Source organism: Melampsora larici-populina (genome assembly GCF_000204055.1).
Source record: "Melampsora larici-populina 98AG31 unplaced genomic scaffold MELLAscaffold_1, whole genome shotgun sequence".
In the NCBI taxonomy this organism is placed as follows: Eukaryota; Fungi; Basidiomycota; class Pucciniomycetes; order Pucciniales; family Melampsoraceae; genus Melampsora; species Melampsora laricis-populina.
The window spans coordinates 1,251,325-1,276,922 of NW_006768765.1; the positions used below are offsets into that span (position 1 = coordinate 1,251,325).

Sequence of the window (25,598 nt, forward strand, 5' to 3'; positions counted from 1 at the left end):
GGGTTACAGTTAATGAATAACATGTATTGGATATCTGCATAGGGGTTGTCTACACAGGTCACGTGCTAAACGAACTTTAGGTGACTTTCCTTGCGTTTAAATCATGTGCTTCACCCGGCGGAAAGAAAAAAAACAAATTTGACAAGCATGAAACAAGTAGTTGGAATGGAACAGCAAGAGCAATATTGGCGAGATCACAAGGTGGGAAACTGTTGCAAGGCACATAACTGCAGGAAAAGATAAAGATGAATGAAGAGATTTTGCATGTGTTGATGATAAAAGTGGCAAAAAGATTGGCGTATCACATACGTCCCCGCAACACTCCGATACCTGATATTTGAGTTAAAGGCGCTCGAATGTAGCAAAGACCAAGTCATAACCTTCAAACTCGTATATGATTCGGTCGGTACGCTTGTACCCTCGGACAAGATCACGTCCAAGGACAGTCTTGAAACCTTGGTTCTCTCGTACTTGTACTTGATTGTCTTCGTCCGACTCCTCCGACTCTTGCGATACGAATAGGGTGATACTCATCCGCTTGGGTTCAAAGACCCCTAAGACACGATTGACTACCTTGATGAGATCCATTTTGCGACCTGAATAATCAACATTACACTCGAAAGATGCATAGCTATAAGCCTCTTCAGGTGTCACATGTATGGTGGCGTATCGTTGTTGGTCTGACCCGCCGATCATATTGGCCGAGAATCCACACGGTGAAAAGAGGAAAGCATCCGTCGCGCCGCCACCAATCAGCGATTCGGCATCCAATCCGAGCTCCTGAGCCAAAGCTAACCCAGGACGATGGCCCTCAACTGAAGGTTCTTCGGGGTAGCGGGTCGCAAGAGCCGTTGCAGAGGTGTAAAATTTTTCACAGGCCCGGGCCGAAAGGCCAGACATGAGGATCTCCAACGTGGAGTCAGGCTCAAACGAGCAAGGGTTGAGTTGGGCTAGTACAGGGGCTTCGAGCGCCGGACTAGCGATGTTGCTCTGCGGAATTCCGATTTGAGATATGGGTGAAGATGAGAGCAGAACGTCGTCCTTTGGTGGCGTGAGATATAACAACCAATGGTCACCTTCCATCTTGCCTACAGTATAGGCTGAACCACCATCTGTAATAAGTGAGAAAGATTGTGAGTCACCCATAGACCAGAAAGTGGTCATGTTCATCAAAGGCATTTTAACTGACCAAATAGGCTGTCTAAAAGACCGACTTCATGAGTCCAAGCTTTGTGGGGACCCAATTGTCGTTCGGGAAACATGAAGCTTTTGCGGCTATAGAAGCAACGCCAAACGCCTGGGAAACCGCAGATCTCTTTCGCAATCTTCAATAAGGTCTGGAGGCCCAGTAAGAGGGTCGTTGTCCCGCAAGTTTTCAAGATGAGCTTATGAGGCCAGACAAACATGGAGGACTCCCTGTTGTTCAGATGGAAAATGAAAACGGACCAATCAGGATGATGACGTGAGGAAGCAATGTGTGTGTTAATACTTACGAAAGGAGATATGCATCTACATCTTCCGCCTCCACAACACTCAGCACCTTACATTTTACCTCGTCCAACATACCATGCCACACTTCTTTCGCCACTCTTCGCAACCCCGTCAATTTCACCTGAGCGTGCGCGCCGTCCAAGACACCTGGGATCGAGTCGCGAGTGCCGATATTGGATTGGATCGGAACAGCGTTGGGCGAAGCTGAAAACCATAACTCTAGAAGCTTTTCAGGACCTTCAAATGGGCCTGAGGATGAGCTGTCATCCTGAAGAACTGAAAGGGCCGTGTTCTGAACGGCGGGAAAAATCGGGGCGGTCATGATGCGAGAGGAGCGAACGTTAGGTAGCTGCGATATGGGAGGGCGGATTATTTCGTTTTTGTTTTTGTTTTTTGCGCCCCCTTCTTCCGCGTAGGAAAGAGAGGCTGAAAGTAAGGAAAATCTGAAGCGGAGGTAGGCTATACGAAACGCTAGGCGGAAACACTTGAGGTTAGCTTAGAAGTTGATGATGGATTGGGTGATGTCAGCGAAGGTTGGAACCGAGGTCTGGCGGAGTGGCCAATCGAACTGAGAAGACTATAGTATGGGGAGCAGATGAGGGCATGGAATGCAATGGGTACACCGAAAGTGATAATTAAGAGTCACGACAGTGGAATGAGAATTTTAGCTGAGGAGAAGGACAAGTGTGAACGAGGATGAGGTCAATGGTTTCACACTGTCAAATTTCAATGCGATCGGGTATAGGTTGTGGTTTGACTGCTATGTACTTAACAACTCACCCTATGCTGAAACAGTTTAAACTTTACATACTGAACATGCCACACTCCAAGCTGCCTTGACTCTGGTATCCAAGGTAGATGAAATGTTGTTACCAAAGGCATTCTTCTCTCAGGTAACACCTGACCATGTGCAAAATGCTGTTTTGAATGCCAATGTCAAGGGATACGTTGGAAGCAGACAATCAAGTCAAGTCTGATCATTGAAGCTTAATCACAAGAAACTTGTCGGGTGAATAAGGCCATATCAGGCATAATTCTTTCAGGGTTTTTTGTTCAAGTTCTCTTATAGTTGTGTGAAATGTTGGACATGTTGCACTGAGTTCTTTTCTAGAAAATATTGACAACAAGTGGGTTTCCTGATCAGTGGGATCCCAAGTCTTCATCAACAATACAAAGGAACAAAGGTGTTAAATAAATAAATATCAAAAGATAGATAAAAACCGCCCAGACTGTTGCGGCTATCCCAATATCAGAGTCAAGAGGAACACATGTCATACATAGAAGGAAAAACAGCAAGTCTGATATATCAAAACAAATGACAAAGGTAGGGTTGCATAACCAAAGACCTCAACTTCCACCCACCATAAACCCCAATTCCTGTTGATTCACACACTGTTCAGTTGCCTTTAACTTTCAGGTTTTCAATCTTAAACTTCAGCTGTTGCATTTGAGATCTTTAAGCCTATGCTGAAGACCAATCTATGAGATGTCTGATGAATCCTCCCCCTGATGACTGCACAATGTTTACCTGCATAGAAGCAAGCAAGCACAGAAGAAAGGAGAGTTTTTATCTATACATTTGTAAAGAACCAGTAGTTACTCGCAGGAGGGGGTCTAAAGGGAGTTCTGTTGGGGGGTGAATGAGTATTAAGCCCCACTGAAGTGGGATTTGGACTTGGAGTCTAGAAGCAAGTCCATGTATGATTTATTTCTTATCACAAACACCGTGTTTGTATGCTTGTAGCACGTCGACGTGCGCACACCAAGTAGTTTCCTTAGACACTTGACAGACCTATTGAAGAGGTTTCACAACAGACACATCTTCCCTTTATAAACTGGGATTTTGGCAGTCAGTTGACCCCAGCTGATGAAAAAGGATTCTGTGAACCCCATAACTAAATCATTGTTCACAAAGGGTGCCCAAGAACAAGCTCAGTCTAAATCTGACTGAAAGACTTTCAAATTTATTATGAAAATCTCTGTGTGTGCACATTGACGGGCTCCGAGGATATTGACACGGTGAAAGGTTGTTGAGTTCATGATCTTGAATTCCTTGAGGTATATACAAACAAAAGGATTTAGAGAAATAGTGCTTAAAACAATAAGAATACAAGATGCCTTGATTACCTGTCTCCAAATGTTATTGAGATAACAATCTGTCTTGAATTCCTTGAGCAGTATATGTAAAAGAAATAAGAGAGGTATGTAGCAATGAAAACAATAAGACTGAATTGTGTCTTGATTTCCTGGCCAAAAGGTTATTGAGATAAAAATTGGTCTTGATTTCCCTACGGAGCCAGTATGAAAAACATCAAGCTTTGAGATGAATGATGAGCAGCTCCAGTATAGGTTCTAAGTAGTGTTATGCATATGTATGCTTGTAGTGATATAAGAATCATCATATCATCATTCCCATGTCTTGATGAAATCAGTACACATTTCTGTGTTTCAAGAGATAAAAATCCATGAAAAAAGGAAAAAAGTGTAGGTATAAAAACTGACAGTATGGCTGCGGAATTAAATCAACTTGTGTAAAAATTATATTTCAGTCAATCCAAAGATTGGGGAATATGATCTCACAAAACCTGAAAGCAGGTTTGAGGAGTGGTAGGTCAACATATTGACAAAGCAGAGTACCACAAATGGAATGCAATGTAGGTTTCATATAAATCTACTGGTGATTGGTGATTTGGCTGTGATTTTGCCAGTTTTTGGCATGTTTTGGGAATGATAAGACCTGTGAGAGGTGAGCAATTAGCATATCTAAATGTGTGATTTGGAGCCCTATAACATTTGAACTGGAATTGTCTCAGACAGGACAAGTGTGCTTTGTTCCACACAACTGTTCTTTTCTGAAACAAGATTTGAAAAAATGAGCTTCCCAAATCACCAAACCAAATTGCAATTGACTGTGTAGGCATAGTTCAAGGGCAACCAAAATACCTTCTGTGGAGTTCAGCACTCAAGATTTCTATCCCACTCAGTCTCACTGCACCTGTGTGGGGAGTCTATGTAAAATTGACAATGAGTGACCACCACACAGACACAGTCTGATATAGTTTGGAGCTCTTTGCAGAAATCTATTTGTCTCAAGCACATTTACATCAAGAGCATACATTTGCGCCCAAAAACCTCAGAAGTAATGATTTGATGACAATTCAAAGTCAGAAAATAACTTGGAGAAATTTAGTACCCTTTGACTCAAGCATGTGACTTTGACTATCCAGGTATTTTGTGTCGTGAGCTTCTGCACCCAATACCTTTTGATTTGCCAGTACTCAATGATATCAACACAGCAACAGATATGTTACCTTGTGTACTGGTACTGTGGGTTGAGACCACCTTATGCCTCAACAGCCAGTATCATACCATTGTTGAAAGGTAGGTATGGTACTCTACCAGTACCTGACTGACAAACACCAGTACAGTATGGTGTCATAACTAGGTAGGTACAACTGGTGACGGCAGCTGGCTAGTATCTGAAGAAACTTACAATTTTGTTCATATTGGTACACAAATTTTGTGATTATTTGCAGTTTGATAGCATTAGTGGTGCTGCTTGAAAAAATGGACAAAGGGTATTACTATCAAGGGTGGATGGGGCCCCTTGCTGCTCCAGTACCATACAGAAAGAGGTACAGTACAGTCACCATGAAAATATCCTTGTAGCACATTAATGTGCACACACAGAGAGTTTTGAAACAAATCTGAAAGTTTTTGGTTGGATTTGTACTGAAATTTTTGTTGAGCACCCTTTGTGAATAGTGATATATTTATGTCTTCAGCTGAGGTCAACTGACTGTCAATTTTGCAGTTGATAAGGGGAAAATGTGCCTGTTAGGGCACCTCTTTGATGGGTCTATACCGTGTCTAAAGCAAGGCCTGTGTGTGCACGTCAACATGCTACAAGGATATTTACATGGTGAGTACCGTACCCTGTGCTGTACCAATATGACAGGTACAATACTGGGTACCATACCTGGGGAATCAAATGACTCTGGAGCCCCTCCAGGACTGTACCAGCCAAAACTGAGGTATGGTACTCCTGGTACAGTACTGATCAAAGTACAGTCGCCTCTGCAAGAACCAATACATGAAAAAACCAATAATCATGCAAAACCAATACTTTTTTGAGCAAATAAATCTTCATTTTTAGTGAATTTTGCTCTGAGAAAACAGATACTCGGTGAAAACCAATAGCTTTGGACCCAATTTTTTGGGTATTGGTTTTCACAGAGGTGACTGTAGATATATTACAATACAATACCGGTAGCAGTATGGTAGGACCCCAGAAAGCTTCTGGAGAACAATACGTCCTGGATCCATTCCGGCCCCGACCCTCACACTTTCACCATTTGCATCGGGGAGACATGGTTTAACATGCATTTCTCGGTGGAAGAAGAACCGCCTTGATCAGCGCTCTTGATTACATATACTTTTACTTATGTACCACATGTAATTACCAAGATATCCGTATGTAAGTACCTGGCCTGACCCGGTATGGATTTTTGCCGGCCTGGGAGGGGCAAAAGTTACAAATTACACATTTCCAAAGCAACCAGGCATGTTCAGAGTCAGACATGTGTACCATCTGATAGCCCTTGTTGAGGCGCATCTTTTGCACCTGTCACATATCTGGTACTGTGTTACATGACTTCACAAAACACCGGTATCTGAAAACCCCTCCAGGACGCATTGTTCTCCAGGAGCTTTCCGGGGTCCTAGTATGGTATCTGTTGCTGCACTGATGATATGGCTACCTATGATGATACATATGAGCACTATTGGATAGTTCCACACAAATGATTGGTGGTAAACCTGAACTCCTCCTTGTACAAAAACAATGTATACCACTCTAGCCCAACTGGCCAAGCCCTTTGTTTAAGGAACTCTACAATTTTAGGTTCAAGCAGAATGAATTATCTCAATCTCTACTCCTCTATGTGAACCATAAACACTTATTATTAGAGTTGTCTTAAGATCTGACAGGAAGCCACATAATCATAAGCCTTTCATATTTTGCTTCTGCAAGATCAAAAATTGATGGACTCCTCACAATGTTCACAGGATGGTAGTGTTTTATATTTTATGGGGAGTCAATCAAAATGATCCCATGTTGACAGGCCATGAATCATCAAATTTTAGCGTGAGAAGTCCAAGGGCAAGATGGTTCTATCCATTCCTGTGTTCAAGCCAAAATCAATTCAGTGGTATTACTTTGACCCACGGTAGCTGCCATATATCTAAGATGATTTGGTGTTGGTAACTCATCATTAACATATCAAAAGGAAGTTTGGAGTCAATTAAATGTGTTATTGTAACTGACAGGTTGGTCTTATTCCATTACATTATTGGTTCTACAGCTATGAAATCATAGTCGTTGATCACTTTCACTTCTGACATTCCCATATTTTTTACTTGTGTCAAAACTCATAACTTTCTTTGAACTCAGTGTTTTGCCTTTTGTATCTTAAAAAACAGTGTTTTGTCCCACCCGCCCATCATCCTGTTGCTCTAAATGTTTATATTTTTGCTTCTTTTGTCAATCATTATCTTTCATAAATAGCTACATGGGACTACTTTCTTACCTTTGTTTTGATCATCCAGTTTATATGATTATTTGATTATCTATATTATTTGAAAAGTTTTTTCTTAATGACAGATGTTATTTTTCTATCTGGCTATGAAATTGTTATTGGTTACAGTTATTCCTTTATCTTCTCAATTTTAAATTTTAGTCTCATTATTGTAGCGATGTTGGTGCTGCAATGCTTGCAAGTTGCACCTCTCCTTTGCGCACACATTGAGCTAAAGATTCGGCGCACATGTGCGCGCAGCCTAGCAAAAACGGCCGCCGTGCTGTCCTCTTCTGTCACGGCAACGTCATCAACTGACTTGACCAAATTCCAAACTTGGAATTTTCAGAAAATCACACCCAAGCAGATCCACCCAAGACTCTGATGACTGGAGCTCAGCAGAATGAAAAGGACGATGCGGCGATTCGAGAACATCACATAAACAATGGTATGCACACTCCTATTTCTTTTTATCTCGGTTATCAAAGCATCCATATAACAAACTATCCATCTCTAGTTGCTGCTTGAACAATTATTAGGACACTAACATGAATTCACAACGATGAACACAGATGAACACATACGGCCGGGCATCACAAGACTTTAGACATTCATTTACCGCAAGAAATTCGAAAGAGAGTCTGCATTGGCCACAGAATGTTCTCTTGGGGATGTGGATAGGTCGAACACGATCCACGTGCAAGTACGACCAGATGACACTGTGTCTGTCTCGTCCCAACATCCTTGAGACTTGTGTGTACTCTGGCCGTACTTGCACTTGGAATATGTTTGACTTATCCACGTCCCCAAGAGAATGCCACCACGTTTGATGGAATTCGTTTTGATTCATTTATCAGGTAAGTAATTCTCTATATTCTTCTCATTGTGTTGGTTTATATGAATGCATTGTCTTTGATGGAACGATTTATGTTCTTCTTCTCTGATTAGACATGTGCTTAGCTTCCCTTTATTCATTCTTGTAGGCTGATATCCTTAGTCCTCTTGCCACACACTGTCTCTTGGCTTTCTCCTTCATGATCATTTTTGATCTTGCACCCTGTCATAGGATTAGGAATGTCTTTTTCATCTGCTAATCCATTTGGTTTCTTTCAATGCCATTCTTCGTTTGTTTATTTTTCGGTCTGTTTCTACTTTGATTTTGTATGTATCATGTTCTCATTGTTCTCACCTCATATATATTTACTGTATCATTTTGTGTGATCAGTGCCTTGAGTATCAATTCTGATTGTTGATGAAATGAACCAGATAAATAATGATAAGTTCAATCATCGAACCGACTTTGACTCTGACTAAGATTACCTGAGTCTAGTGGGCGTAGTAAGTTTTTGATTTCCACAAGGGTCCACATATAAAACCACCAAGATTTGGTACTTGACCCAGTGGAACTTGAATTATGCAACAACCTCAAGAACTTGCTCAATGTCAAAACAGTGACCCGCAAACCTCAACTCATGAGTGCGCTGGCCTCCATGAACCTGATCAGAGCGATGTGATCGACGCCTTCGGATCAGAATACGTACATCCTAATACATCACAATATTTGCCTACATATATGCATGATGAGTTTCAGCCACACCGATTGCCAAGAGAGGTGAAGTGAATTGAGGAGTGTGCGGGGGCGCTTAATAACACCCCCACTTGGCCCTTTGCTTGTGCACTTCAGCTTCTTGCATCGATGATCGTCATTTTGGCCCTTCGATGATTCATACAGTCACCATACAATCTCATTCTCTTGATCGTCGTCCGTTGACCCCTGTGCGTACACTGTTGATAAGAAGAGCTCAAAACAGGGGCTCCAGCTTACCGCCCATATACAGTGAAGATACCCCCAAGCATAGGGGTGATTGGGTAAAAGATTTCAGCCAAATCACAGCCTATTTAGGTCTATCTAGCACGTCTTAGTTTGATTGCCCAAATCGTGATATTTAATCAAGAGGATGAAGGGTAAAGCCACAAGAAGAAAGGAAATGTAAGTTTAGACTTATCCAGTTTAACAATTTCTTCTTCAATTGTTTGAAGACAATCGAGATCAAACTTCAGACAACAAAAGCAAATAAGATCGGCAAATATTTGACAGGCAACAAACTTCCTTCCCCAATCAACCAAATAAACAACTATTCATCTTCCATGTACAGTCAAACCAGAAAAGCTTGTCACAAATTCCCCGCCAAATTGCTCGAGTTTTGCGGGCAAAATCGGCCAAGCTTTTCCGATTTGACTGTAATTCAATTCGCATCTGCGCATGAATGCGATGGAACAAATCCTGACCATGCTGGTTTTGGTTTTCTGGTTATTTAGAAAATCGCTTGTTCACTTTGAGCTCTGTTGCTCCCATTATCTTCTCTGGATGGGCAGAGGGTATGAATATCCAATCATACTGGGGGCTAGTACGGCTTCCCGAAGTTGAAACTTGAGACACGGTTTCGATCTGTTTCGATTTAAAATTGTATCTTGAATGGAATTATTGGATTGAATTGGATTTAAGGATGAAGTTCAATTTCAATTTGAGGTGATGTTTGAGATCTTTTTTTTGGTTTGACAGGGGTGAGATTGACTTTATAAATCACAATTTGAATCTTAAACTTTAGTTCTATACAAACGTCTGCGTACAAGTTTAAACCCATTTTCTTGTTCAAAGTTTACGATTTCTTCCGATCCTGTTTGAATCGTACAGCTCTTCGTCTGATTTTTTATCATGTTTGATAATTTGTATAAATTGGATTGAATTGGATTGAATTTGTTTCAAGTTGAATTGTGTATTTGAAATTCAATTCAAAAAATAAATTTGATTCTTTTGAGATTTGGTTTGGATAGCTGTATGGATGTATTTGCAAGCTGTGAGAGCTGTATTGCGCTGTGAGAATTGAATGCGGTCAATTTAAGTCTTTTATGCTGACTGTAATCGATTTCTTTTATGTCGTTTGAAGTTTGAACTGTGCTTCCATATCTTCGATCAATTTCCGCTCTCGTCCCACTTTCGATTGACTTCAACTTTAGATATCATCCCGATCCTTACTTCGGTCCCTTCCGTCACACTCACGGCCATTTGGTCTTCGACCTCACATTTCACCACAAAAGATCAACAAGTTTGCAAACAAAAGCAATCTTACATAATTTGTCTTGTTATTGTTATTCTTCCATCAGCTTGTAGACCTTGCCTAGCCGTGTCTGGCCTCCACTGCGCTTTGGGTATCTCCGTCCTTTCCGTTGTGCTGGAAGAACTTGGCTGCCGTTGTTGCTGCAATAATCTTACTTCACTATCACTACATACCGCCCCTCTCAATTTCACTTGGCCTCACCCCTATCCTTTTTTTTGATCTTGAACCACATTTCAGTTGGCTCCTTTCCTACTTGTGCTTCTTCGAATTTGAGTTGCACTTCTGACGTCACTCTATCTTCTGGTTTTATTCCCCCCTTTTTTACTACATAAATCCCACCATTAACCTCGCTCCTACATTCTGAACTTTAAGTTGCGTTTACGGAGAAGAAGATAGAGTGTTGTTGGATAGTGGATCAGTAGATCTTAGCGCGTGCTACGTACATCCATATACAACATTAAAATCCGCAAGTCAATCGAAGCAAGACTGGAAGGAGAGTTTGAAAGGATTGGAACGCCTTCTTATTGTAATACAGTGTTGTTTGAATCATCTGATCGGCGAGTGCGACTCTTCAAGATTGTTGGTAGTGGTGGTGGTTAGTTTCTGTCACACACTTATCACCTTTTCACATTCTTCCTCTCCCTTGATGAGACCTCCCACGAGACTCGCCCGGGATCATCATCATCTTCACCTTATCGAAGCCATCAAAGCCAATCGCGACATGTGCACCACCATCTTGCCCATCACCGCTCGGCATCGATTAATAGTTCCCCTCGGTCCGGCTCGACTACATCAATTCAAAACCGAGGACTCGGAACATTGCACACAACCGCCAGTGCTAGTGCAGATCCCAGCGGCCACCCTGCATGAACCAGTTTGCAACCTACAATCTGATGATGCTACCAAGTCCGGTAGCGATCCTTCTGACCAAGCATTGAGCTTGACGCCACCGATCGCCCACCAAACTCCGGTCACATCAGACTCAGTTAAAGTTGATACGCCTTCTCCTTCAAACAAGCTTAAACAGAAGGACACTTCAGCCATCACTCGATCACAATCTACCCGCGCTCGACTCCCACGCCGCCGACCGAACCGCAATTCTCCACTTCAGACTACCACTGCTTGCATCGTTGCCGGCACTGCTTCCGGTCCTGCCCATCCTACCACCCATCTTGCCTCACAACCAACTTCTTCGGTTGCGATTGGGCCTAGGCGCAGTCAGCGCAAGCTTGTCAAGGCATCCGAGGATGGTTCTCGTGGTCGACAATTGATGACTAGGAGCAATGAGAAGCAAAACCTGGGGAAAACGTACTCTGGCTTAGATTTAGATGGCTGTCCATCATCGTCATTGGTGCACAATAAGCAACGACGCGCCAAACCGAGAAAAGTGACAATCAATATATCTTCTAAGCAAAGTTCTTGTCTACCTTTCCTAAATTCGCTTCAGGCCACCAATCCCACCTCGTCGCAGATTGAAACATCTATATCCTCATCAAGTAAGCCTACAGGTGATCGGACATTGCCTTGCGTCACATCCGGTCCGTCCTGGTTCCCTGTTGACTCTATTTCTATCTTTTCTTTCCATATTGCCCTGCCCTGCTCACACTATGCGTCCCGTTTTCTCTTCATTCTCTCATTGGTATCTTTAGTCAGTACGGATCTGAATCCATCCCCGTGGCTTCAAGATCAATCATCACTCGATTTGGCCCCTCCCTTCGTATCGAGTACATCATCTATTAAATCGATACCCAACTCATCATCCGCACTATCTCTTGGATTCACCAGTCAACCTCTTTACCCGAACCTACTGTTCCACTTTCCATCTCCAACTCCTTCTCGGCACCCACCTCCACCTTATCCTGGTCCACTTCCCTCATCACCTGCATCGATACACGGTTTCGTCTCACAACCAAGTCAACCACCTCCCTCTTCTTTCTATCGCCTAACCAACCCACCTCCCTATCCTTCTCCTTCACCACGATCAACACCGCGATCGCAACCTTTGTGTTGTACGACTACTACAAACACCACCCATCGACCCAAGCGACCTTTATCAGCTGCAGACCGGTTTGATAATTTGAATAGGACCAAGAAAATTAAGCTTCAGCACCAGTTTCGATCAACTTTAATTTTCTCGGCTCCCATTTTTCACACAATGGCGATTCCAACTATGCCTATCACTCCTGATAGCCGTCTCAGGGCCACCAGTGCATGCTTTATACCTTCAAACCCCCAACCGGGCTGGATCGGTAGCCCAGCTTCTGCCGAAGGTCGAGCCAGCGCCCTGTGCCCTATCAACAATCGATGGACCGGCACCGGCCAAGGCTGGCAACAGCATCCCGCTGGTGGCAAGGTTTTTTATCCTTGGATGGCCCAACAAGCCCCTTCCCCCTCGTATACAGCATCCGCCTCGCGGTCTTTCAACCATCATCCCACTCATCCCCAACCTCAGATATATCCCGCCAACAATGTGGTGATGTATGCTCCCCGTTTGATGCATCGCCCAGCGCCCGTCTCGCAGGCTGCACCATTAAAAGCCCATTTGTTGACCATCCTACGTATGAGATCCAACACGGGACCTGGCGAGGCTAGCTTGAAGTTTAGAAAATGGGTGTTCTGGAATGGTAAGTGTCTTCATAGCTTGATTTCAAAGGACATCTTGCTGACCTTGATTTGTATTTTGTTAGCTTGGACTCGACGAGAGCATCAACAACAGCAACAGTTGCTCTTATCTCAACAACGTCGTGTGATGATACCAATCATTCAACCACCACCTCGAGTCAAAGCCCCACCAGCTCAACAAGTATGGACTGGCAACGAAGTATTTGATGAAAATGGGGATCAAGTCTCAAGTGACGAAGAAGAGGAAGCCGGAGAAGCTGAAAAGGTCCAAACCATCCTTTTAGTCTCTGGTCATCCTACGCCTCCACCATCACCCATCGATGAAACACATAGAAGAGTGGGAGCTGAAGACGAAGATGAAGGGTCCCCAGTGACTAGTTGTCTAGGAAAATTGAATATCACTGGTACCACTACTACAGCCTACGTCGATCGACCTCCTACACCTCCACCTTCACCACCTCACTCTAGTGTAGCAGGATGTCATGCCTGATTGATTTGTTTAGATTTGTAATTCAATATTATATTCAATGATCTTGTTTATCATTATTGTTGTACAATGAAGAAAATGTTTTTGGAATCAGAGAAGAATGAAAAAAACCTTTGGAGCTTGTCTTTTTTATATCATTATTACATCATTATATCGATCATGAACTTGATTATTGTTTTGTGTGTTGTTACTAGTTTGATCTAATCTCAACCACCATTTTCTTATATCATTTCGATTAATGTTAGTTATCTTTTTTTTTGTTTCGTGTGTGTGTCGTGTGTGCGTGTGTCGTGTCGTGTGTTTGTTTTGAGACCATTGATATTTTAGGATGTGGTGTTTGATTAAAGAACTTGGACTTGTATTACTTTCCTTCGATCTATTTATATTGCTTATCATCTGATGATCGAAAATGTTCAAAATCTTGAACCATTATACTCTTCCAGAGAGAAATTAATTTATAATTCATTTCTTTACCTAAAACGCCTTCTCTGAGGATGTGTTTTTGAAAATACTGAGAATGGAATAATCGAGAGTCAATGTATGGGTTTGTTTAACAATTGTTAATGGGTTATGTACTATTATTTATACAGCTTGAGTAACTCTGTCTTTTCAAGTTGGAGTGAAGCTGAGGCAGATTTCTTAACATTTCGAATTACTATATGATTTTCATTTGGAAATGGTGAGAAAAGTTTAAAATTTTTTTGATAGAGATCCAAATTATCATTTATCATTTCGGTCCAGGTCAATCAAAGGCACTCGAATACAAGTGTAATAGGATTTTCAATGGGAGGAAACTAGGTTTTGTTTGAAAGATCCACGTCAAAAATTGTTGTGTGAATACATCTTTGGAAAAGATTTCTCTCGTAAAATTTGTTCGTATGATACTGAAGGATCTATGAGGTCTTTCATTTATATCTCATTTCCATCTGTGCTAAAATGAGGAATGGCCAATACCATAGATTTCTCTGCAACTAACTCTGATATTTCAATGCACATTTATAAAAAGCATCACGCGTTGATGGTACGAGTTGCCTGATTAGCTTCTTGAAGTCTTACTCTGCTTCAACAATGAATGTGTTATAATGCTAGAAGGAGATATAAAATATCAGAATAAATTATGATAAGATGGGATGTTTTTTCAACACAAGAACCGTCAATGTATCTGGTTCTACTAAGAATTCGAATGCAAGCAACTGTGCAACATAGGGAGCTTTGACGATCCTTTTCAAGGTCAGTAATAGTATCATATTCACCTCCCTTTATAAATCTACCTTATCATCATCTTCTGTGAACTTGAAGTCCTACTCTGGAACCTAGGATCCAACTGAAAAATTATCAGAGAACAAACCATGAATGAAAACAAATGATAAAGACATGAGATAGACCTTGCCTACTTTATAACTGAAGGGCACCTATTTTAAAATGAACAGCTTACACTGAGTTTGCAATCAATGTCAAGGTTTCAAAAGAGTCACATTTCCTCACAATTTTTCTCTTCTCAGATTCTAGCTGAATCTCACATTTTGACGAAGTTCTTTAAAGTCAAGTAAAGAACACTTTGATGCTGAGCTGATGTTCTAGATGTCATAAGTTTGGATTTAAGACGAGATGAATCACAAGACATTCGATAAGATTTTTCAATCATTAACATTTTGATCTCTACACCGCTGCCTGACACTGTGGTATGGTCGATCAGTGTTTTTTTACTAATGGTGCCTGAATGGCTTGAATGGTTCCATAATCTTTTAGTCAGTCTTTCTTGTTGACTAGATACTTGATTTACCTTTACCAATTCTCTTCATCAATTTATTCTCATTGACATCAACATCAACATCAAGAAACATGCAGCCAATCTCTGTTCTTCCATCTAGTCCTTCAACTGCTCGATCAGATAGACCACTTCTATCTCCTACTAGTTCGACCTATGAACCCAAAAACTGGCCTAAAAGTCCTACTTATTGGCCTATCAGTCCTACTTGGCCTCTCAAATCTCCAAGTAACCTTTTACCTTATCGTTTTCAATTCTTTCTATGGTTTCGACGTCTTTTATTAATTTCTGTCGTCTTACTATCAACCTTTACGCTTTCAAGACACTTTAATCATCCATTCTCAATCAAACAACTTCATAATACCTCATCTTGCAAACCATCATCTCTTAAAACACATCAGTATCCTTCTACTCAACTTGGTATTCGGGCAGATGAAGTCTTTGAAACTATCGGATCACTCTGTTTACCTGATTATCTTTCTCAATTAGATTCATTTCTTTCAAGTGCATTTCCATTCAAACAACTTGATTTAAAAAACCCAGACTCTATCAAATCACGTATGATTTCTTTTTTAAATCAAAATCAAATTCAAGAAATCCAATCAAATGAAACCAAGAAAGTTTTCACATCAATCCCTCATATCATTCATCAAACCAATCGAGAAGATGGATTTATACCAAAACCTACAGAAAAGAAGAGTTTATTGATCTGGGATCCAAAGAGTTGGAAAGATTTAAATCCAAATTGGGATTATCATTTAAGTGAAGATAAGGAAGAAAATAATTGGGTGAATAGGATTTTAAGTTTTCAAGAATCAAGTTTATTAAGGTCTTGGAATTCATTATCAAACGAACCAGTCATGAGAGCTGATCTTTGGAGATACCTTAAATTATTAATCGTCGGTGGTGTTTATTCTGATATGGATACTAGATGTTTAAAACCGATTGAAACTTGGATGGAATGTCATTTAAGTGATCATCAAGAAATTGAAAATAATTTCACCAAGAATGAGACCACAGTAGAGAAAAGTTTGTTGGATTGGACTTATAAAGGAACTGAAAAACCAAGTGTGATTGTAGGAATTGAAGCAGATGTAGGTGATCGAGCGGATTGGGAAGAATGGTGGCCGCGTACGTGACGCGTTTCTTTTTTTTTACATGTTTCTCAAAACTATCACTTGGAACTTGTTGATTGATTGTTGAATGTTTTTAATAGGTCCGATCCAATTAGTCCAATGGACAATTGCAGCCGCACCAGGACATCCAATCTTAATCGACACGCTTCGACGACTCGTCTCTACACTTGATTTACCACCTATCTCATTATCCAACTCAAGATTGTTTACTGAAAAAGTAGCCGAATCAGAAGCCGAACGGATCATGAGAGTGGTCAAAGCTACCGGTCCGGCTCCTTTTACAGATGCAGTACTTAGATATTTAGGTGTGATCACTAGAGGTGAAGTGGTTTGGAATTCTTTGAGAAACTTACCAGCTTGTGGACTTAGGATTGGTGATGTACTTGTTTTACCTATCTCTGGATTTAGTCCCGGGGTTAAGATTATGGTAAATTTATTATTTACTTTTTTTTTTCGAATGAAATCTTTAAGGCTTCAGTTGTTACTGTTACTGAGATGATTTGATTGACACATTCTTCGTGTCTGCTTGACTTTTAGGGTGCTGAAGAGATAGATTACGAAGGAGCTTTTGTTCATCATGGGTACGTCTTTTCATTGGTTTCAATTTGAAAATTTACATTCCGTTCAACTTGAGAATCTTGTTACTAATCATTTCAACCTTTTTAATTGTTTCCATTCCATTCCATCTCTGGACATTAAAAGATTTGCTGGGACTTGGAAATCAATCACTCAAGAAAGATGAAAGGATATAGCTAGTTTTAATGTTTTTAATGGACTTTAGTATCTCTGTGGTCGTTTTGTGATCTTTTTTATTTGTTTTGAGTTAGATGATTGTCGCACTTGTACGGTTTGTTTGTAGTTTCTTTAGTCATTAATAAATGTAATGGGGTGGTATAATTTATTGAAAGGCTCAGGAGTCCATCTAGTTAAATGTGTGTGGATATCTTCTTTGATATGAGGAATATAATATCAAGGTAGAAAGTATCAGTTGTCAGAGAAGTTTTTTGAGTTTGATTGTCAAATATATCACATTATAAAGCAAGTATCAAACAGACCCAAAGTACCGTGAACTATTTTCTGTCTTTTGGCTCACTCTAGAAATGAGTTCTACCTGGGCAATTTATGATGAACTTCTTAGACCTTTAAGTTCTGGGTGATGAATGATTCTTGACATTTGTTAATGATTTGGATCACGTTTGCTCGTCTTGAATCCTGGGCTTTCCTATCTCTTTAAAGAGATATAGATTTACATAAATGAGTTCCAGCTTCTTGTTCACATCGTCTGATTTTGGTCCTTGGAGGCTCATGAGCTCTTGAGACGGTGAGGAAGACCTGTTACCCGGCGGCCCGTGGAGGCGGTACCAAAGATTATCCCAAGCCTTCCGGATAGTTGAGAGTGAAGTTCATCAAATGAAGATTTTGTTGTTCTCAATCTGAACCACGAATCGATCGAAAAAGAAAAGAAAATAAACCAAATTAACCAAATTAACCAAGTTCAACGAAAAAGATGATGAAATTCAAAATACCCAATCCTTTCAAACCAACTCATCAACATTTCCATCAAAAAAGAAACATTTCACAAATCAAAAACACAACTACAACTACCACTGAAGAACCCAATCAATTCATAAGAGAAGCTTTCAAAAAATTACCAGATAGACCTCAAAGATTAGATTCACAACCTAAATCTAAACATGATGAAAACCTAATCAGATCATTAAACCGATCACACACACCTATCGGTAGTTCATATTCCAAAGCGAAATCACCTGTTTATTTTCCAAATATCTCATTACAATTAGTTAGACCATCTATAAATGAGAAATCAGATCCATTCACTGCAATCTTTCATTCGGATCTAAGATTAACTAAACCAGATATCTATAATTATTTAAGACAAGTATATGGATTAGGCATCACATCGATTCGTACAGCAATCTATAGAGGTAAATATATTAGAAAACTAAGGTCTAAGCTTACTGGAGGACTTTTAAGATCAAGAGATTCGAATCGAACATTCAAAAAAGTTTGGATCGGATTAGATCGACCGTTTTTTTTTCCTAGTTTTAAATCCATCAAGTTTTTAGAAGATCATTATATGTATTCAGATTCATTAAATGCTTATCAACGGTCTAAAGCTCAATCTATTAAACTTGCTGAAAGTGATCCTAGATCGGTTTTACCTAGAGGTATGAATCATAAAGGTGAAAGGAAAAATGTTTTGATGGAACTTTTCGAGTCTAAGAAATCATCGGAAAAAGAACTTAAAAGGTCTATACGGAAATCTTTGGCTAAAGAAGAGTAACTTTAAAAGGTCTAATGAATGAAATCCGGTTGGTTATTTGATCAAGTTAGTTTATTCAGCTTTATCTTTTTTTAATCAGAAGTTGTATCTTGGCTGATCATTGACATTCATTAGACTTTGTTTTTGAATTTCATAGATATCTATTCTTTTTTCATATTATTCAAGTTCAATAGTTAGACCTCTCAAAAAAGAATCGATTGATAAAATGGATTGAATTTCTTACAATATATCAAAACGACTCATCTAGAATAAGAAAAAAAAGATTCAATTTGATCATGTTTGAAATTATATCTTAGATTTACTTTACAACATAAAACAAGTTTTGATTAACTAGATCTAGTAATCGATTTGATCAAATATGGAATAAAAAATAGAGTATAAAAGAAGAAGTAATGAACACTATTGAGTGAATTGAAGTGACATGAGTGAGTTTGGAAGTCAAAAACTTTCAAGAAGAGAGATAGAAAACAAAAGTTTTTAGATTCGAATTAATGGTTAATAACAATTCCCAGAACTTCTTCACTAAGGAACCTTTCAGCTCCAGCCTACAAAACGAAAAATCCTGATCAGTTTTCAAATCTTGAGTAGATGAAATTCCAGTGTAAGTGAACCTTCGTAAGAAACCAAACGTACCGGTCTAGGTTCATACATAATCCAATCTGAAAGTCTAGTAGGTAAGAGACCCATGGTATTAACTTTATAAAGTCCAAGTCCAAGTAAACCAAGTTGAAAAGTAATAAATGAAAGTTTTTGAAATCTTAAATCATAAGTGGATTGACCGTTCGTTGAAGAAGGATTTCCAATGCTTGAGCTGAGTTGTGGCATAAAGCTTTTGAAAACTTGGTTTACTGATAAGGTTGAAGTGATTGCACCTTTTATTAACATATACACCATCATCACACTACGAAATCGATCACAATTCAAAACCCCCCAAAAGGTCAATTTGGGTTTTCCATGTTTGTTTGTTTTTCCTTCAAGAAAGTGAGTGGTACATAAGGAAACTTACCTAAAGATTTGAACACCATTACCACTCATCCACATCATAAACGCTTGCATGGGAATCTGTTTGGCTGGACTTAGAGCTAAATCCCATGCTTTTTGTTGTCTTAATCTATCTAATTCATGTTGAGATTTGTTGGATTGGATTTCTTTTGATTTAAGTTTGATTGACTTTATTGCGTTTTTTAAAAACAATCAAAAAATGGTAATTGAAAGGAAAACAAACGAAAGTGATTAGTATCAACATTATTATTGAGAGATTTGGATGATGAAGATGGTTTTTGAAGGTTTTTGAACTTACTTTTTGAAATGGTACAAAGTTGGGTGGGTTTGGAATTGCTGGAATGGGTTTAAGATTTCTTTTATTCAGACAAGAAACAAAACAAAAACAAAAGGTTCAAATCAATCAAACTTTGAATAGGTTACATTCTTTGTTGATGTTGAAGAATGAGCTTGGTTTACATACCTATTGATATTTAATTTTAGTTGATATTGATTTTGTTTTGAGTTGGTCTTTGACATGTTTCTTGATGAGTTGTTCTTCTTGATTTGATGAATCGAAATGAACTTTGATCAACTTTGAGAATGATCGAAGCAGATCAACATGAACACCGTTTTGCATCACTATCCGTACCGTGCAAGCCTTGGTCTGGGCTCGGCTCGGGCTAATCCAAAAGCCCGTTCAAGATGCATACCGGTTTCGGTCAGGGCCGAGACCGGGTTATAGAGTTGGAATATGGGTGACCAAGATAATTTTGCAACACGATTTCGATGAGCACCATGACCAAAGCCATGGATGAACCAAATGGTAAAGTGAACAACTTCATTCAAGTCTTCATTCATTGAGATCTTGCTAACCAAAGCTTTCCAATTTAGCAGGTACTGTTACTGCTAATATCAGTTCAATCAATCCCAGTTTCTTTCAAGCACTTGATCAAATCTTACTCAACTTGATTCAATTACAATCTCAATCTCAAAAATCAAGAAAACAACTCAATTCTTCTCATCAAAACCAATCCACATCTGTTTATCAAATCTCATCAGAAATTCAAAATGACCTTTTACCTAAACTTAAACATCAACTTACTTCCATCTCAATCCTAATCAAACCTACAGATCTACTTAAATCAAATCCAAATCAATTCAATGATTTCTTACATTTATTTCATCAATTCCATAACCACATTCAATTAATCTTTACTTCAATCCAACAACAAAAAACTACAACAAACTCTATCATAAACCAATCTAATTTGGTATCAATAGGTAAAACTAAATTTAAAGAAATCGATAATCGATTTGATCAATTACTTACGATCTCAATCCAAATCACAAACGCATACCAAACTTATTTTTCAAACCTTCAAGATTTAAATCAAATCGAAACCCATCGAAAGATCATCTTACAAAAAACATCTCAATCATGGCAACTCATAGATCAACTCATCCAATCCTTTAATCAATCTGATTACGAATTTCTTCAAACCAAAGCTAAAGAATCAGTGGAAATGATGGAAGATGCATTAGAAGAAGTTCGAACGATTTTGCTTAGGACGGATGATTCGATCAGATTAGAAGATGGATTTCAAAGACTCGATGTTAATCAAACTGAAGCTGTAACGGGAGCAGAAGAATTTGACAACTTTTTGGGATCAACACCAGATGAAGTGAAATTAACCGAAACCGAAAGAACAAGAGTTAATCTCTTAATCCCGATCATCCGATTATGTAGACTCTTAAGTCTAAGATTAGTGAACCCAACCCAACCAAACTTAAGTCTATTAAAATCCATTCCAACAGAACAAATTGAAAAGTTCATTCATCTTATCGAAAGCTTTCCAGAACATATAGATGAATTAGTTTCAGAATTAGATCTTTCACCTCATTCGAAAGCTTTGATTTCGAAAACTCTTGATGAATTATTGGCCGATTCGCATCAATTGATTTCAGGTTTGAAAGTCGATCAGATTGGGTTGGATGGAAAAGATTTGAAATGGTTTGGGATTTGGAAGGATCAGATGAAGAATGCTTCGAGTGCTTTACTTGAAGCGTTTGATTGATTTTAAATGATTGAAAATTTAAAGGGTTTGGTTGATCCACTCAGAAGTTTGGAAATCGTCATTTTCTTTGTTGATATATTGCATTCATGATGGATATATTTGGGTTATAAACACATCTTTTTGTGAGTGGTTATGTTCAGAGGATAAGAACGACTTAATGAATTTGGTTATCATTCAGTCAACTTGATCAATTTCTTGTCTTGAACCAGATTCTCATCCTTCTCTTGAAGTCATATATGTATACCTCTAAAAGAAACTTTACTGAACCGCATACTCAACACTTTGACTAAATTCATTTTGATCTTGGTTACCTCTGAAGTGAGGGGGTATTATTGTATGATGGAGCGTGGTACTTGTGGGATCCAATGCCACATTCTTATCTATAAACTGGCATATAGTGTGCTATGAAGAGATGGAGTGAGTATTTTGATTTTTTGAGAAAGGGTAGAAAGATGTCTTGTGTTACAGAATGAAGCGGCCGGAGAAGCACGAAATGGAGACGGTTGTCTTGCTTTGTGATTTTATAATATAGATAGATAGAATAGATGTATCAGAAAAATTCCACTGTGTAAGATCATTATCCATCTTGTCATTACAAATTCTTTAAAGATGTAGCCGAGAATGTACGCTCTTTATCTTCTCAACCCGATGACTTCCTTACTTAAGATCTCAATGTTTCTCATCTTGATCAACAGCTGGAAGTCAATATGGAGCTTCAATTAATGAAATTCAATCTTTGTACCCTTCTGCAGCTCCATGCAAGACTATGATGAAGTACTGTTACTCAAGTCCAAAGCCTTGGAAAATGGAACTGCCAAATCTTGGCTTGATTACATCTTGGAGCATGGCTCAGATTCAGAATGAGGAACTGATGCTACCTGGACCTACGAGTGGTTCAGTGCGAAGAACGGATGTCGAAATCCCCTTCCAGTGCGCTTGATTTTGTAAATATTGTACGTCAAATTTCACGATTTCAAATATATGTTGATGAAAATATGATTGAGATGAGTGTCAAAAGAGAGATAGAAATGAGTTAGATAGCAATAAGCCAGCCTCTTGTATGACTGATGAAAAGCACAACCTTTTAAAAGTGTGTGTGTGGAGAACTGCAGGGTTAACATGAAGGCCCATCGACAAGATACGAGAAAAAGTACGAATAAGGGAATGATTTGATGCGAGTCAGGAGAAGCTCAGGATATGGCTAAGATCGCTGATTAATTTCTTGACTCTTTCTGATTGTTTCCTTTTTGTCAGGTTGCTCGGAGATGCCCAAAAGGTCTTATCGGGTGATCTATCACGGTATCGGTTGGCACTTTGAACAATCTGAAAGGATGGCTACTCTTCAGTAAAGTCAGCTTTTGATTGATCACAAAACATGACTCACCCATGGGTATAACCCATTCTTGAGGATGGTATAGGCAGTGATAGACTAGACCCCCAGGGTTGGTGCATTCTGATTATCCCCCATGTGGATGCGAAAAAGCAAATCTGCAATTAAGACACTTTGACAAAACTCTCGGGTTCAAGGAAGATACTGACTGTAAACGTCATCCCCCTGGTGTTCGTATTGAGCACATTGTTGGATACTAAATCCTTCTGTTTTGTAGCGTCGACAATTTCCCAACTCGATATATTGATGATCTAAAAAAAGTGTCCAAAGCGAATGGCCCCTCATCATCAGAATTATGATGAGATTTATCAAAGGTGAAAAAGACTGGTAATAGGCTTACTATCACTCCAGCAGCTTTTGTAACTACAGCTATACGACTTTACAGCGTTCCCATTCCTGATTTTACATACTTTCAACATCAACGATCCAAAAGAGGTTCGCATTAGCCGTGGGTATAAGTGATGTTGGACTCAGAAGACAAGAAAGACAAAAATGAAATCAAATACCGGCAGCATCACGCGTGGTGGTAAGCGCTTCGTTACATGACCATGAATTGGCCTTTATGCCATGAATCCACAGAGAAAAGAGTAGAAGCGAGATCTTTAGGAAGATGTGGAGCATTTTTGGATACTGGAGAGGTCAACAAAAGAGGAAGAAGAACGTTGATTGGGGTATCTCAGCTTAAGACGAGTGGGATTTGATCAAGAGAAAACGGTCAAACTCGCATTGAAGTCTCTTTATACTATCTGCTTCTAGAAAATCTGGCTTCATGACCATTCAGCTTTGCGCTTTGGGATATGCTTTGTATGAATTTGGGAACCGGTCAATCTGCGCCACAAATTAACGTCTATGGCTTTGGGTGGCCGGGAGTCTTGACCTGTCGTGACAGGAGGAGGTTAGCCGTGCCGTAACCCGTTTGTGGATTAAATTCATAATTCATCATCTCTCAAACTATCTTCCTGAATCATCCCATTTCGCCACAACAAACCTCAGAACACCTTTGATTTCTATTGGAATGGCTAGACCTGGTATCATTCAACAATGTAAATATCTGCAATGTTTCATTTTCTAAAGACTTTCTCAAAGTTAATGATCTGCTTTGATTTAGGCTTTCAAGGTGAAGCTCGAGGTCCATATGAAGTGGTTTATTTCTGTTTGGCTTGTGAAACTCATAGAACTATGAAACCTGAATCGATTCAAGGTCATAAGAAATTAGAATCACACATTGCAAGTTTTGCTCATTGGTCAGCTCGTCGTGATAAAGAAGCTAGCGAATCGGTTGGTTTGAAGGACGATTCAGTTCAAGATAAATCGATTTCAGAAAGTCATTCTACTGGTCATCCTGGTAATAATACATTGAAGAGAACTGATCAGATAGATCAGCTTGAAAGTGAAGATGTAAAACGCCGTCGGACCCTCGATAATCTTAACTCTCGATCACCATTTCCCAAAATCACTCCTCCAATCTCGCGACGCTCGCTTTACCGAACATCCTCATTGAGAAAACCGTCAAGTCCGTCCAACACTGGTGAGACCTCTGGAAAAGCTCAAGAGACAGCTTTGGTTGAAGGTCAGAGCAAACTACATGATCAAGCAAGCGGTCAACAGGGGCAAACAGAAGAACCCTCCAATCAAGCAGCTACTGCAACTTCAGCTCCCGATCAGTCCTCTACTCCACATCGCGAGTCATCTTTTTCCTTAGACTTTGAAGGTACTGACGGAATAGACAGTGGTCAGTTCATCTTTTTGTCTCTGCTCACCATGCGATCTGTTTCACTTGACTGATTTTCCGTCCTGAAGACCTTGAAGATCATCATGAAATAGACAGCAGTAAGTTCATGTTTTTGCTTTCTTTTGAACTTGGTTCGATCGACTAATTTTGCCCACTTGATTTGCACGCAGGCACAGATGATGGACTCGCCGGAGTGCCACTGCCTCCTCGTTATACTCCCACAGCTAGCTCAAGGTTGGCCTCAACCCACGACAATGAAAGTCGTCTACGTATCTTCAATCAAATAGCCAACGCTACTGGGCTCGATGAACATCATCTGGAACTGGGCCGCCGACTCTGTGATGTATGTATGTGCATACAACATGTCAATTGTATATCGATTATAAGATGCTATTGCTTATCATTGTATGTTTGTTTACAGGTAACTGGCCCTGAATTTCAGTTCATGATGTCCATGATTACAAGCCTATCGACTCGTCAAGAGATATTGTCCTATCACGATGATATCACCCGTCAGATTTCGGAAATCAGAGGTGGATCCAATGGAATCCCAACATCTAATGGTTGGGTAGAATCTTTAGAGCTCAGGGTATATATCTTCTTCTAATCTATTGATGTTGATCAAACTCAGATACTGACGATTTGGGTTGTTCTGTCAGGAATTCGTCCGTCAAATAGCATTTCAATGTATCTTGGGAAGTGATCTTCAAGTGTACAGTGTGACTGTAGATCAAGAAGGAGATCAAGATAGACTTCCAATCTCCTTTTCGACAAAAGTCATGGTAAGCAAATTCGTAACATCTTTTTCCTTATTTTTTTATCATCTTTTGATCTCTAATTGCATATACATTGTAGAATGTGATACTTTCCAAACCCGTTGAATGGAGAAACAGATTGCTCCCAGCTAGGTATG

At 39.6% G+C, this 25,598-nt stretch overlaps 7 protein-coding genes across 7 annotated transcripts; 4 read left to right on the forward strand and 3 right to left on the reverse strand.

The window, feature by feature from the left end:
• On the reverse strand, window positions 1-1,813 carry MELLADRAFT_46334 (uncharacterized protein; the record flags this gene model as incomplete). The annotated part of the gene is made up of 5 exons (XM_007404022.1): window positions 1-924; window positions 1,036-1,112; window positions 1,190-1,416; window positions 1,494-1,612; window positions 1,682-1,813. 5 exons carry the CDS (start codon window positions 1,811-1,813, stop codon window positions 343-345), a joined length of 1,137 nt encoding a protein of 378 aa, XP_007404084.1.
• Window positions 1,814-11,102: 9,289 nt separating this feature from the next.
• MELLADRAFT_76274 (uncharacterized protein) lies at window positions 11,103-12,810 on the forward strand (the record flags this gene model as incomplete). The annotated part of the gene is made up of 2 exons (XM_007403528.1): window positions 11,103-11,724; window positions 11,836-12,810. Coding segments are annotated over 2 exons (1,242 nt in total), but the record flags the coding sequence as incomplete, so codon positions are not given.
• Window positions 12,811-15,782: 2,972 nt separating this feature from the next.
• Window positions 15,783-16,614, forward strand: MELLADRAFT_27594 (family 32 glycosyltransferase; the record flags this gene model as incomplete). The annotated part of the gene is made up of 2 exons (XM_007403529.1): window positions 15,783-16,194; window positions 16,280-16,614. Coding segments are annotated over 2 exons (747 nt in total), but the record flags the coding sequence as incomplete, so codon positions are not given.
• Window positions 16,615-18,698: 2,084 nt separating this feature from the next.
• Window positions 18,699-20,025, reverse strand: MELLADRAFT_76275 (uncharacterized protein; the record flags this gene model as incomplete). The annotated part of the gene is made up of 5 exons (XM_007404021.1): window positions 18,699-19,049; window positions 19,138-19,405; window positions 19,511-19,619; window positions 19,805-19,842; window positions 19,970-20,025. 5 exons carry the CDS (start codon window positions 20,023-20,025, stop codon window positions 18,993-18,995), a joined length of 528 nt encoding a protein of 175 aa, XP_007404083.1.
• A 989-nt stretch (window positions 20,026-21,014) lies between these two features.
• Window positions 21,015-21,563, forward strand: MELLADRAFT_101103 (uncharacterized protein; the record flags this gene model as incomplete). The annotated part of the gene is made up of 1 exon (XM_007403530.1): window positions 21,015-21,563. The coding sequence occupies one exon, from the start codon at window positions 21,015-21,017 to the stop codon at window positions 21,561-21,563; it is 549 nt and encodes a 182-aa protein (XP_007403592.1).
• A 1,294-nt stretch (window positions 21,564-22,857) lies between these two features.
• Window positions 22,858-23,574, reverse strand: MELLADRAFT_123753 (uncharacterized protein; the record flags this gene model as incomplete). The annotated part of the gene is made up of 5 exons (XM_007404020.1): window positions 22,858-22,886; window positions 22,948-23,016; window positions 23,103-23,204; window positions 23,294-23,362; window positions 23,460-23,574. 5 exons carry the CDS (start codon window positions 23,572-23,574, stop codon window positions 22,858-22,860), a joined length of 384 nt encoding a protein of 127 aa, XP_007404082.1.
• Window positions 23,575-23,901: 327 nt separating this feature from the next.
• MELLADRAFT_76276 (uncharacterized protein) lies at window positions 23,902-25,292 on the forward strand (the record flags this gene model as incomplete). The annotated part of the gene is made up of 5 exons (XM_007403531.1): window positions 23,902-23,996; window positions 24,062-24,685; window positions 24,754-24,783; window positions 24,856-25,028; window positions 25,107-25,292. The coding sequence occupies 5 exons, from the start codon at window positions 23,969-23,971 to the stop codon at window positions 25,290-25,292; spliced, it is 1,041 nt and encodes a 346-aa protein (XP_007403593.1).
• Between the last annotated feature and the right edge of the window lie 306 nt (window positions 25,293-25,598).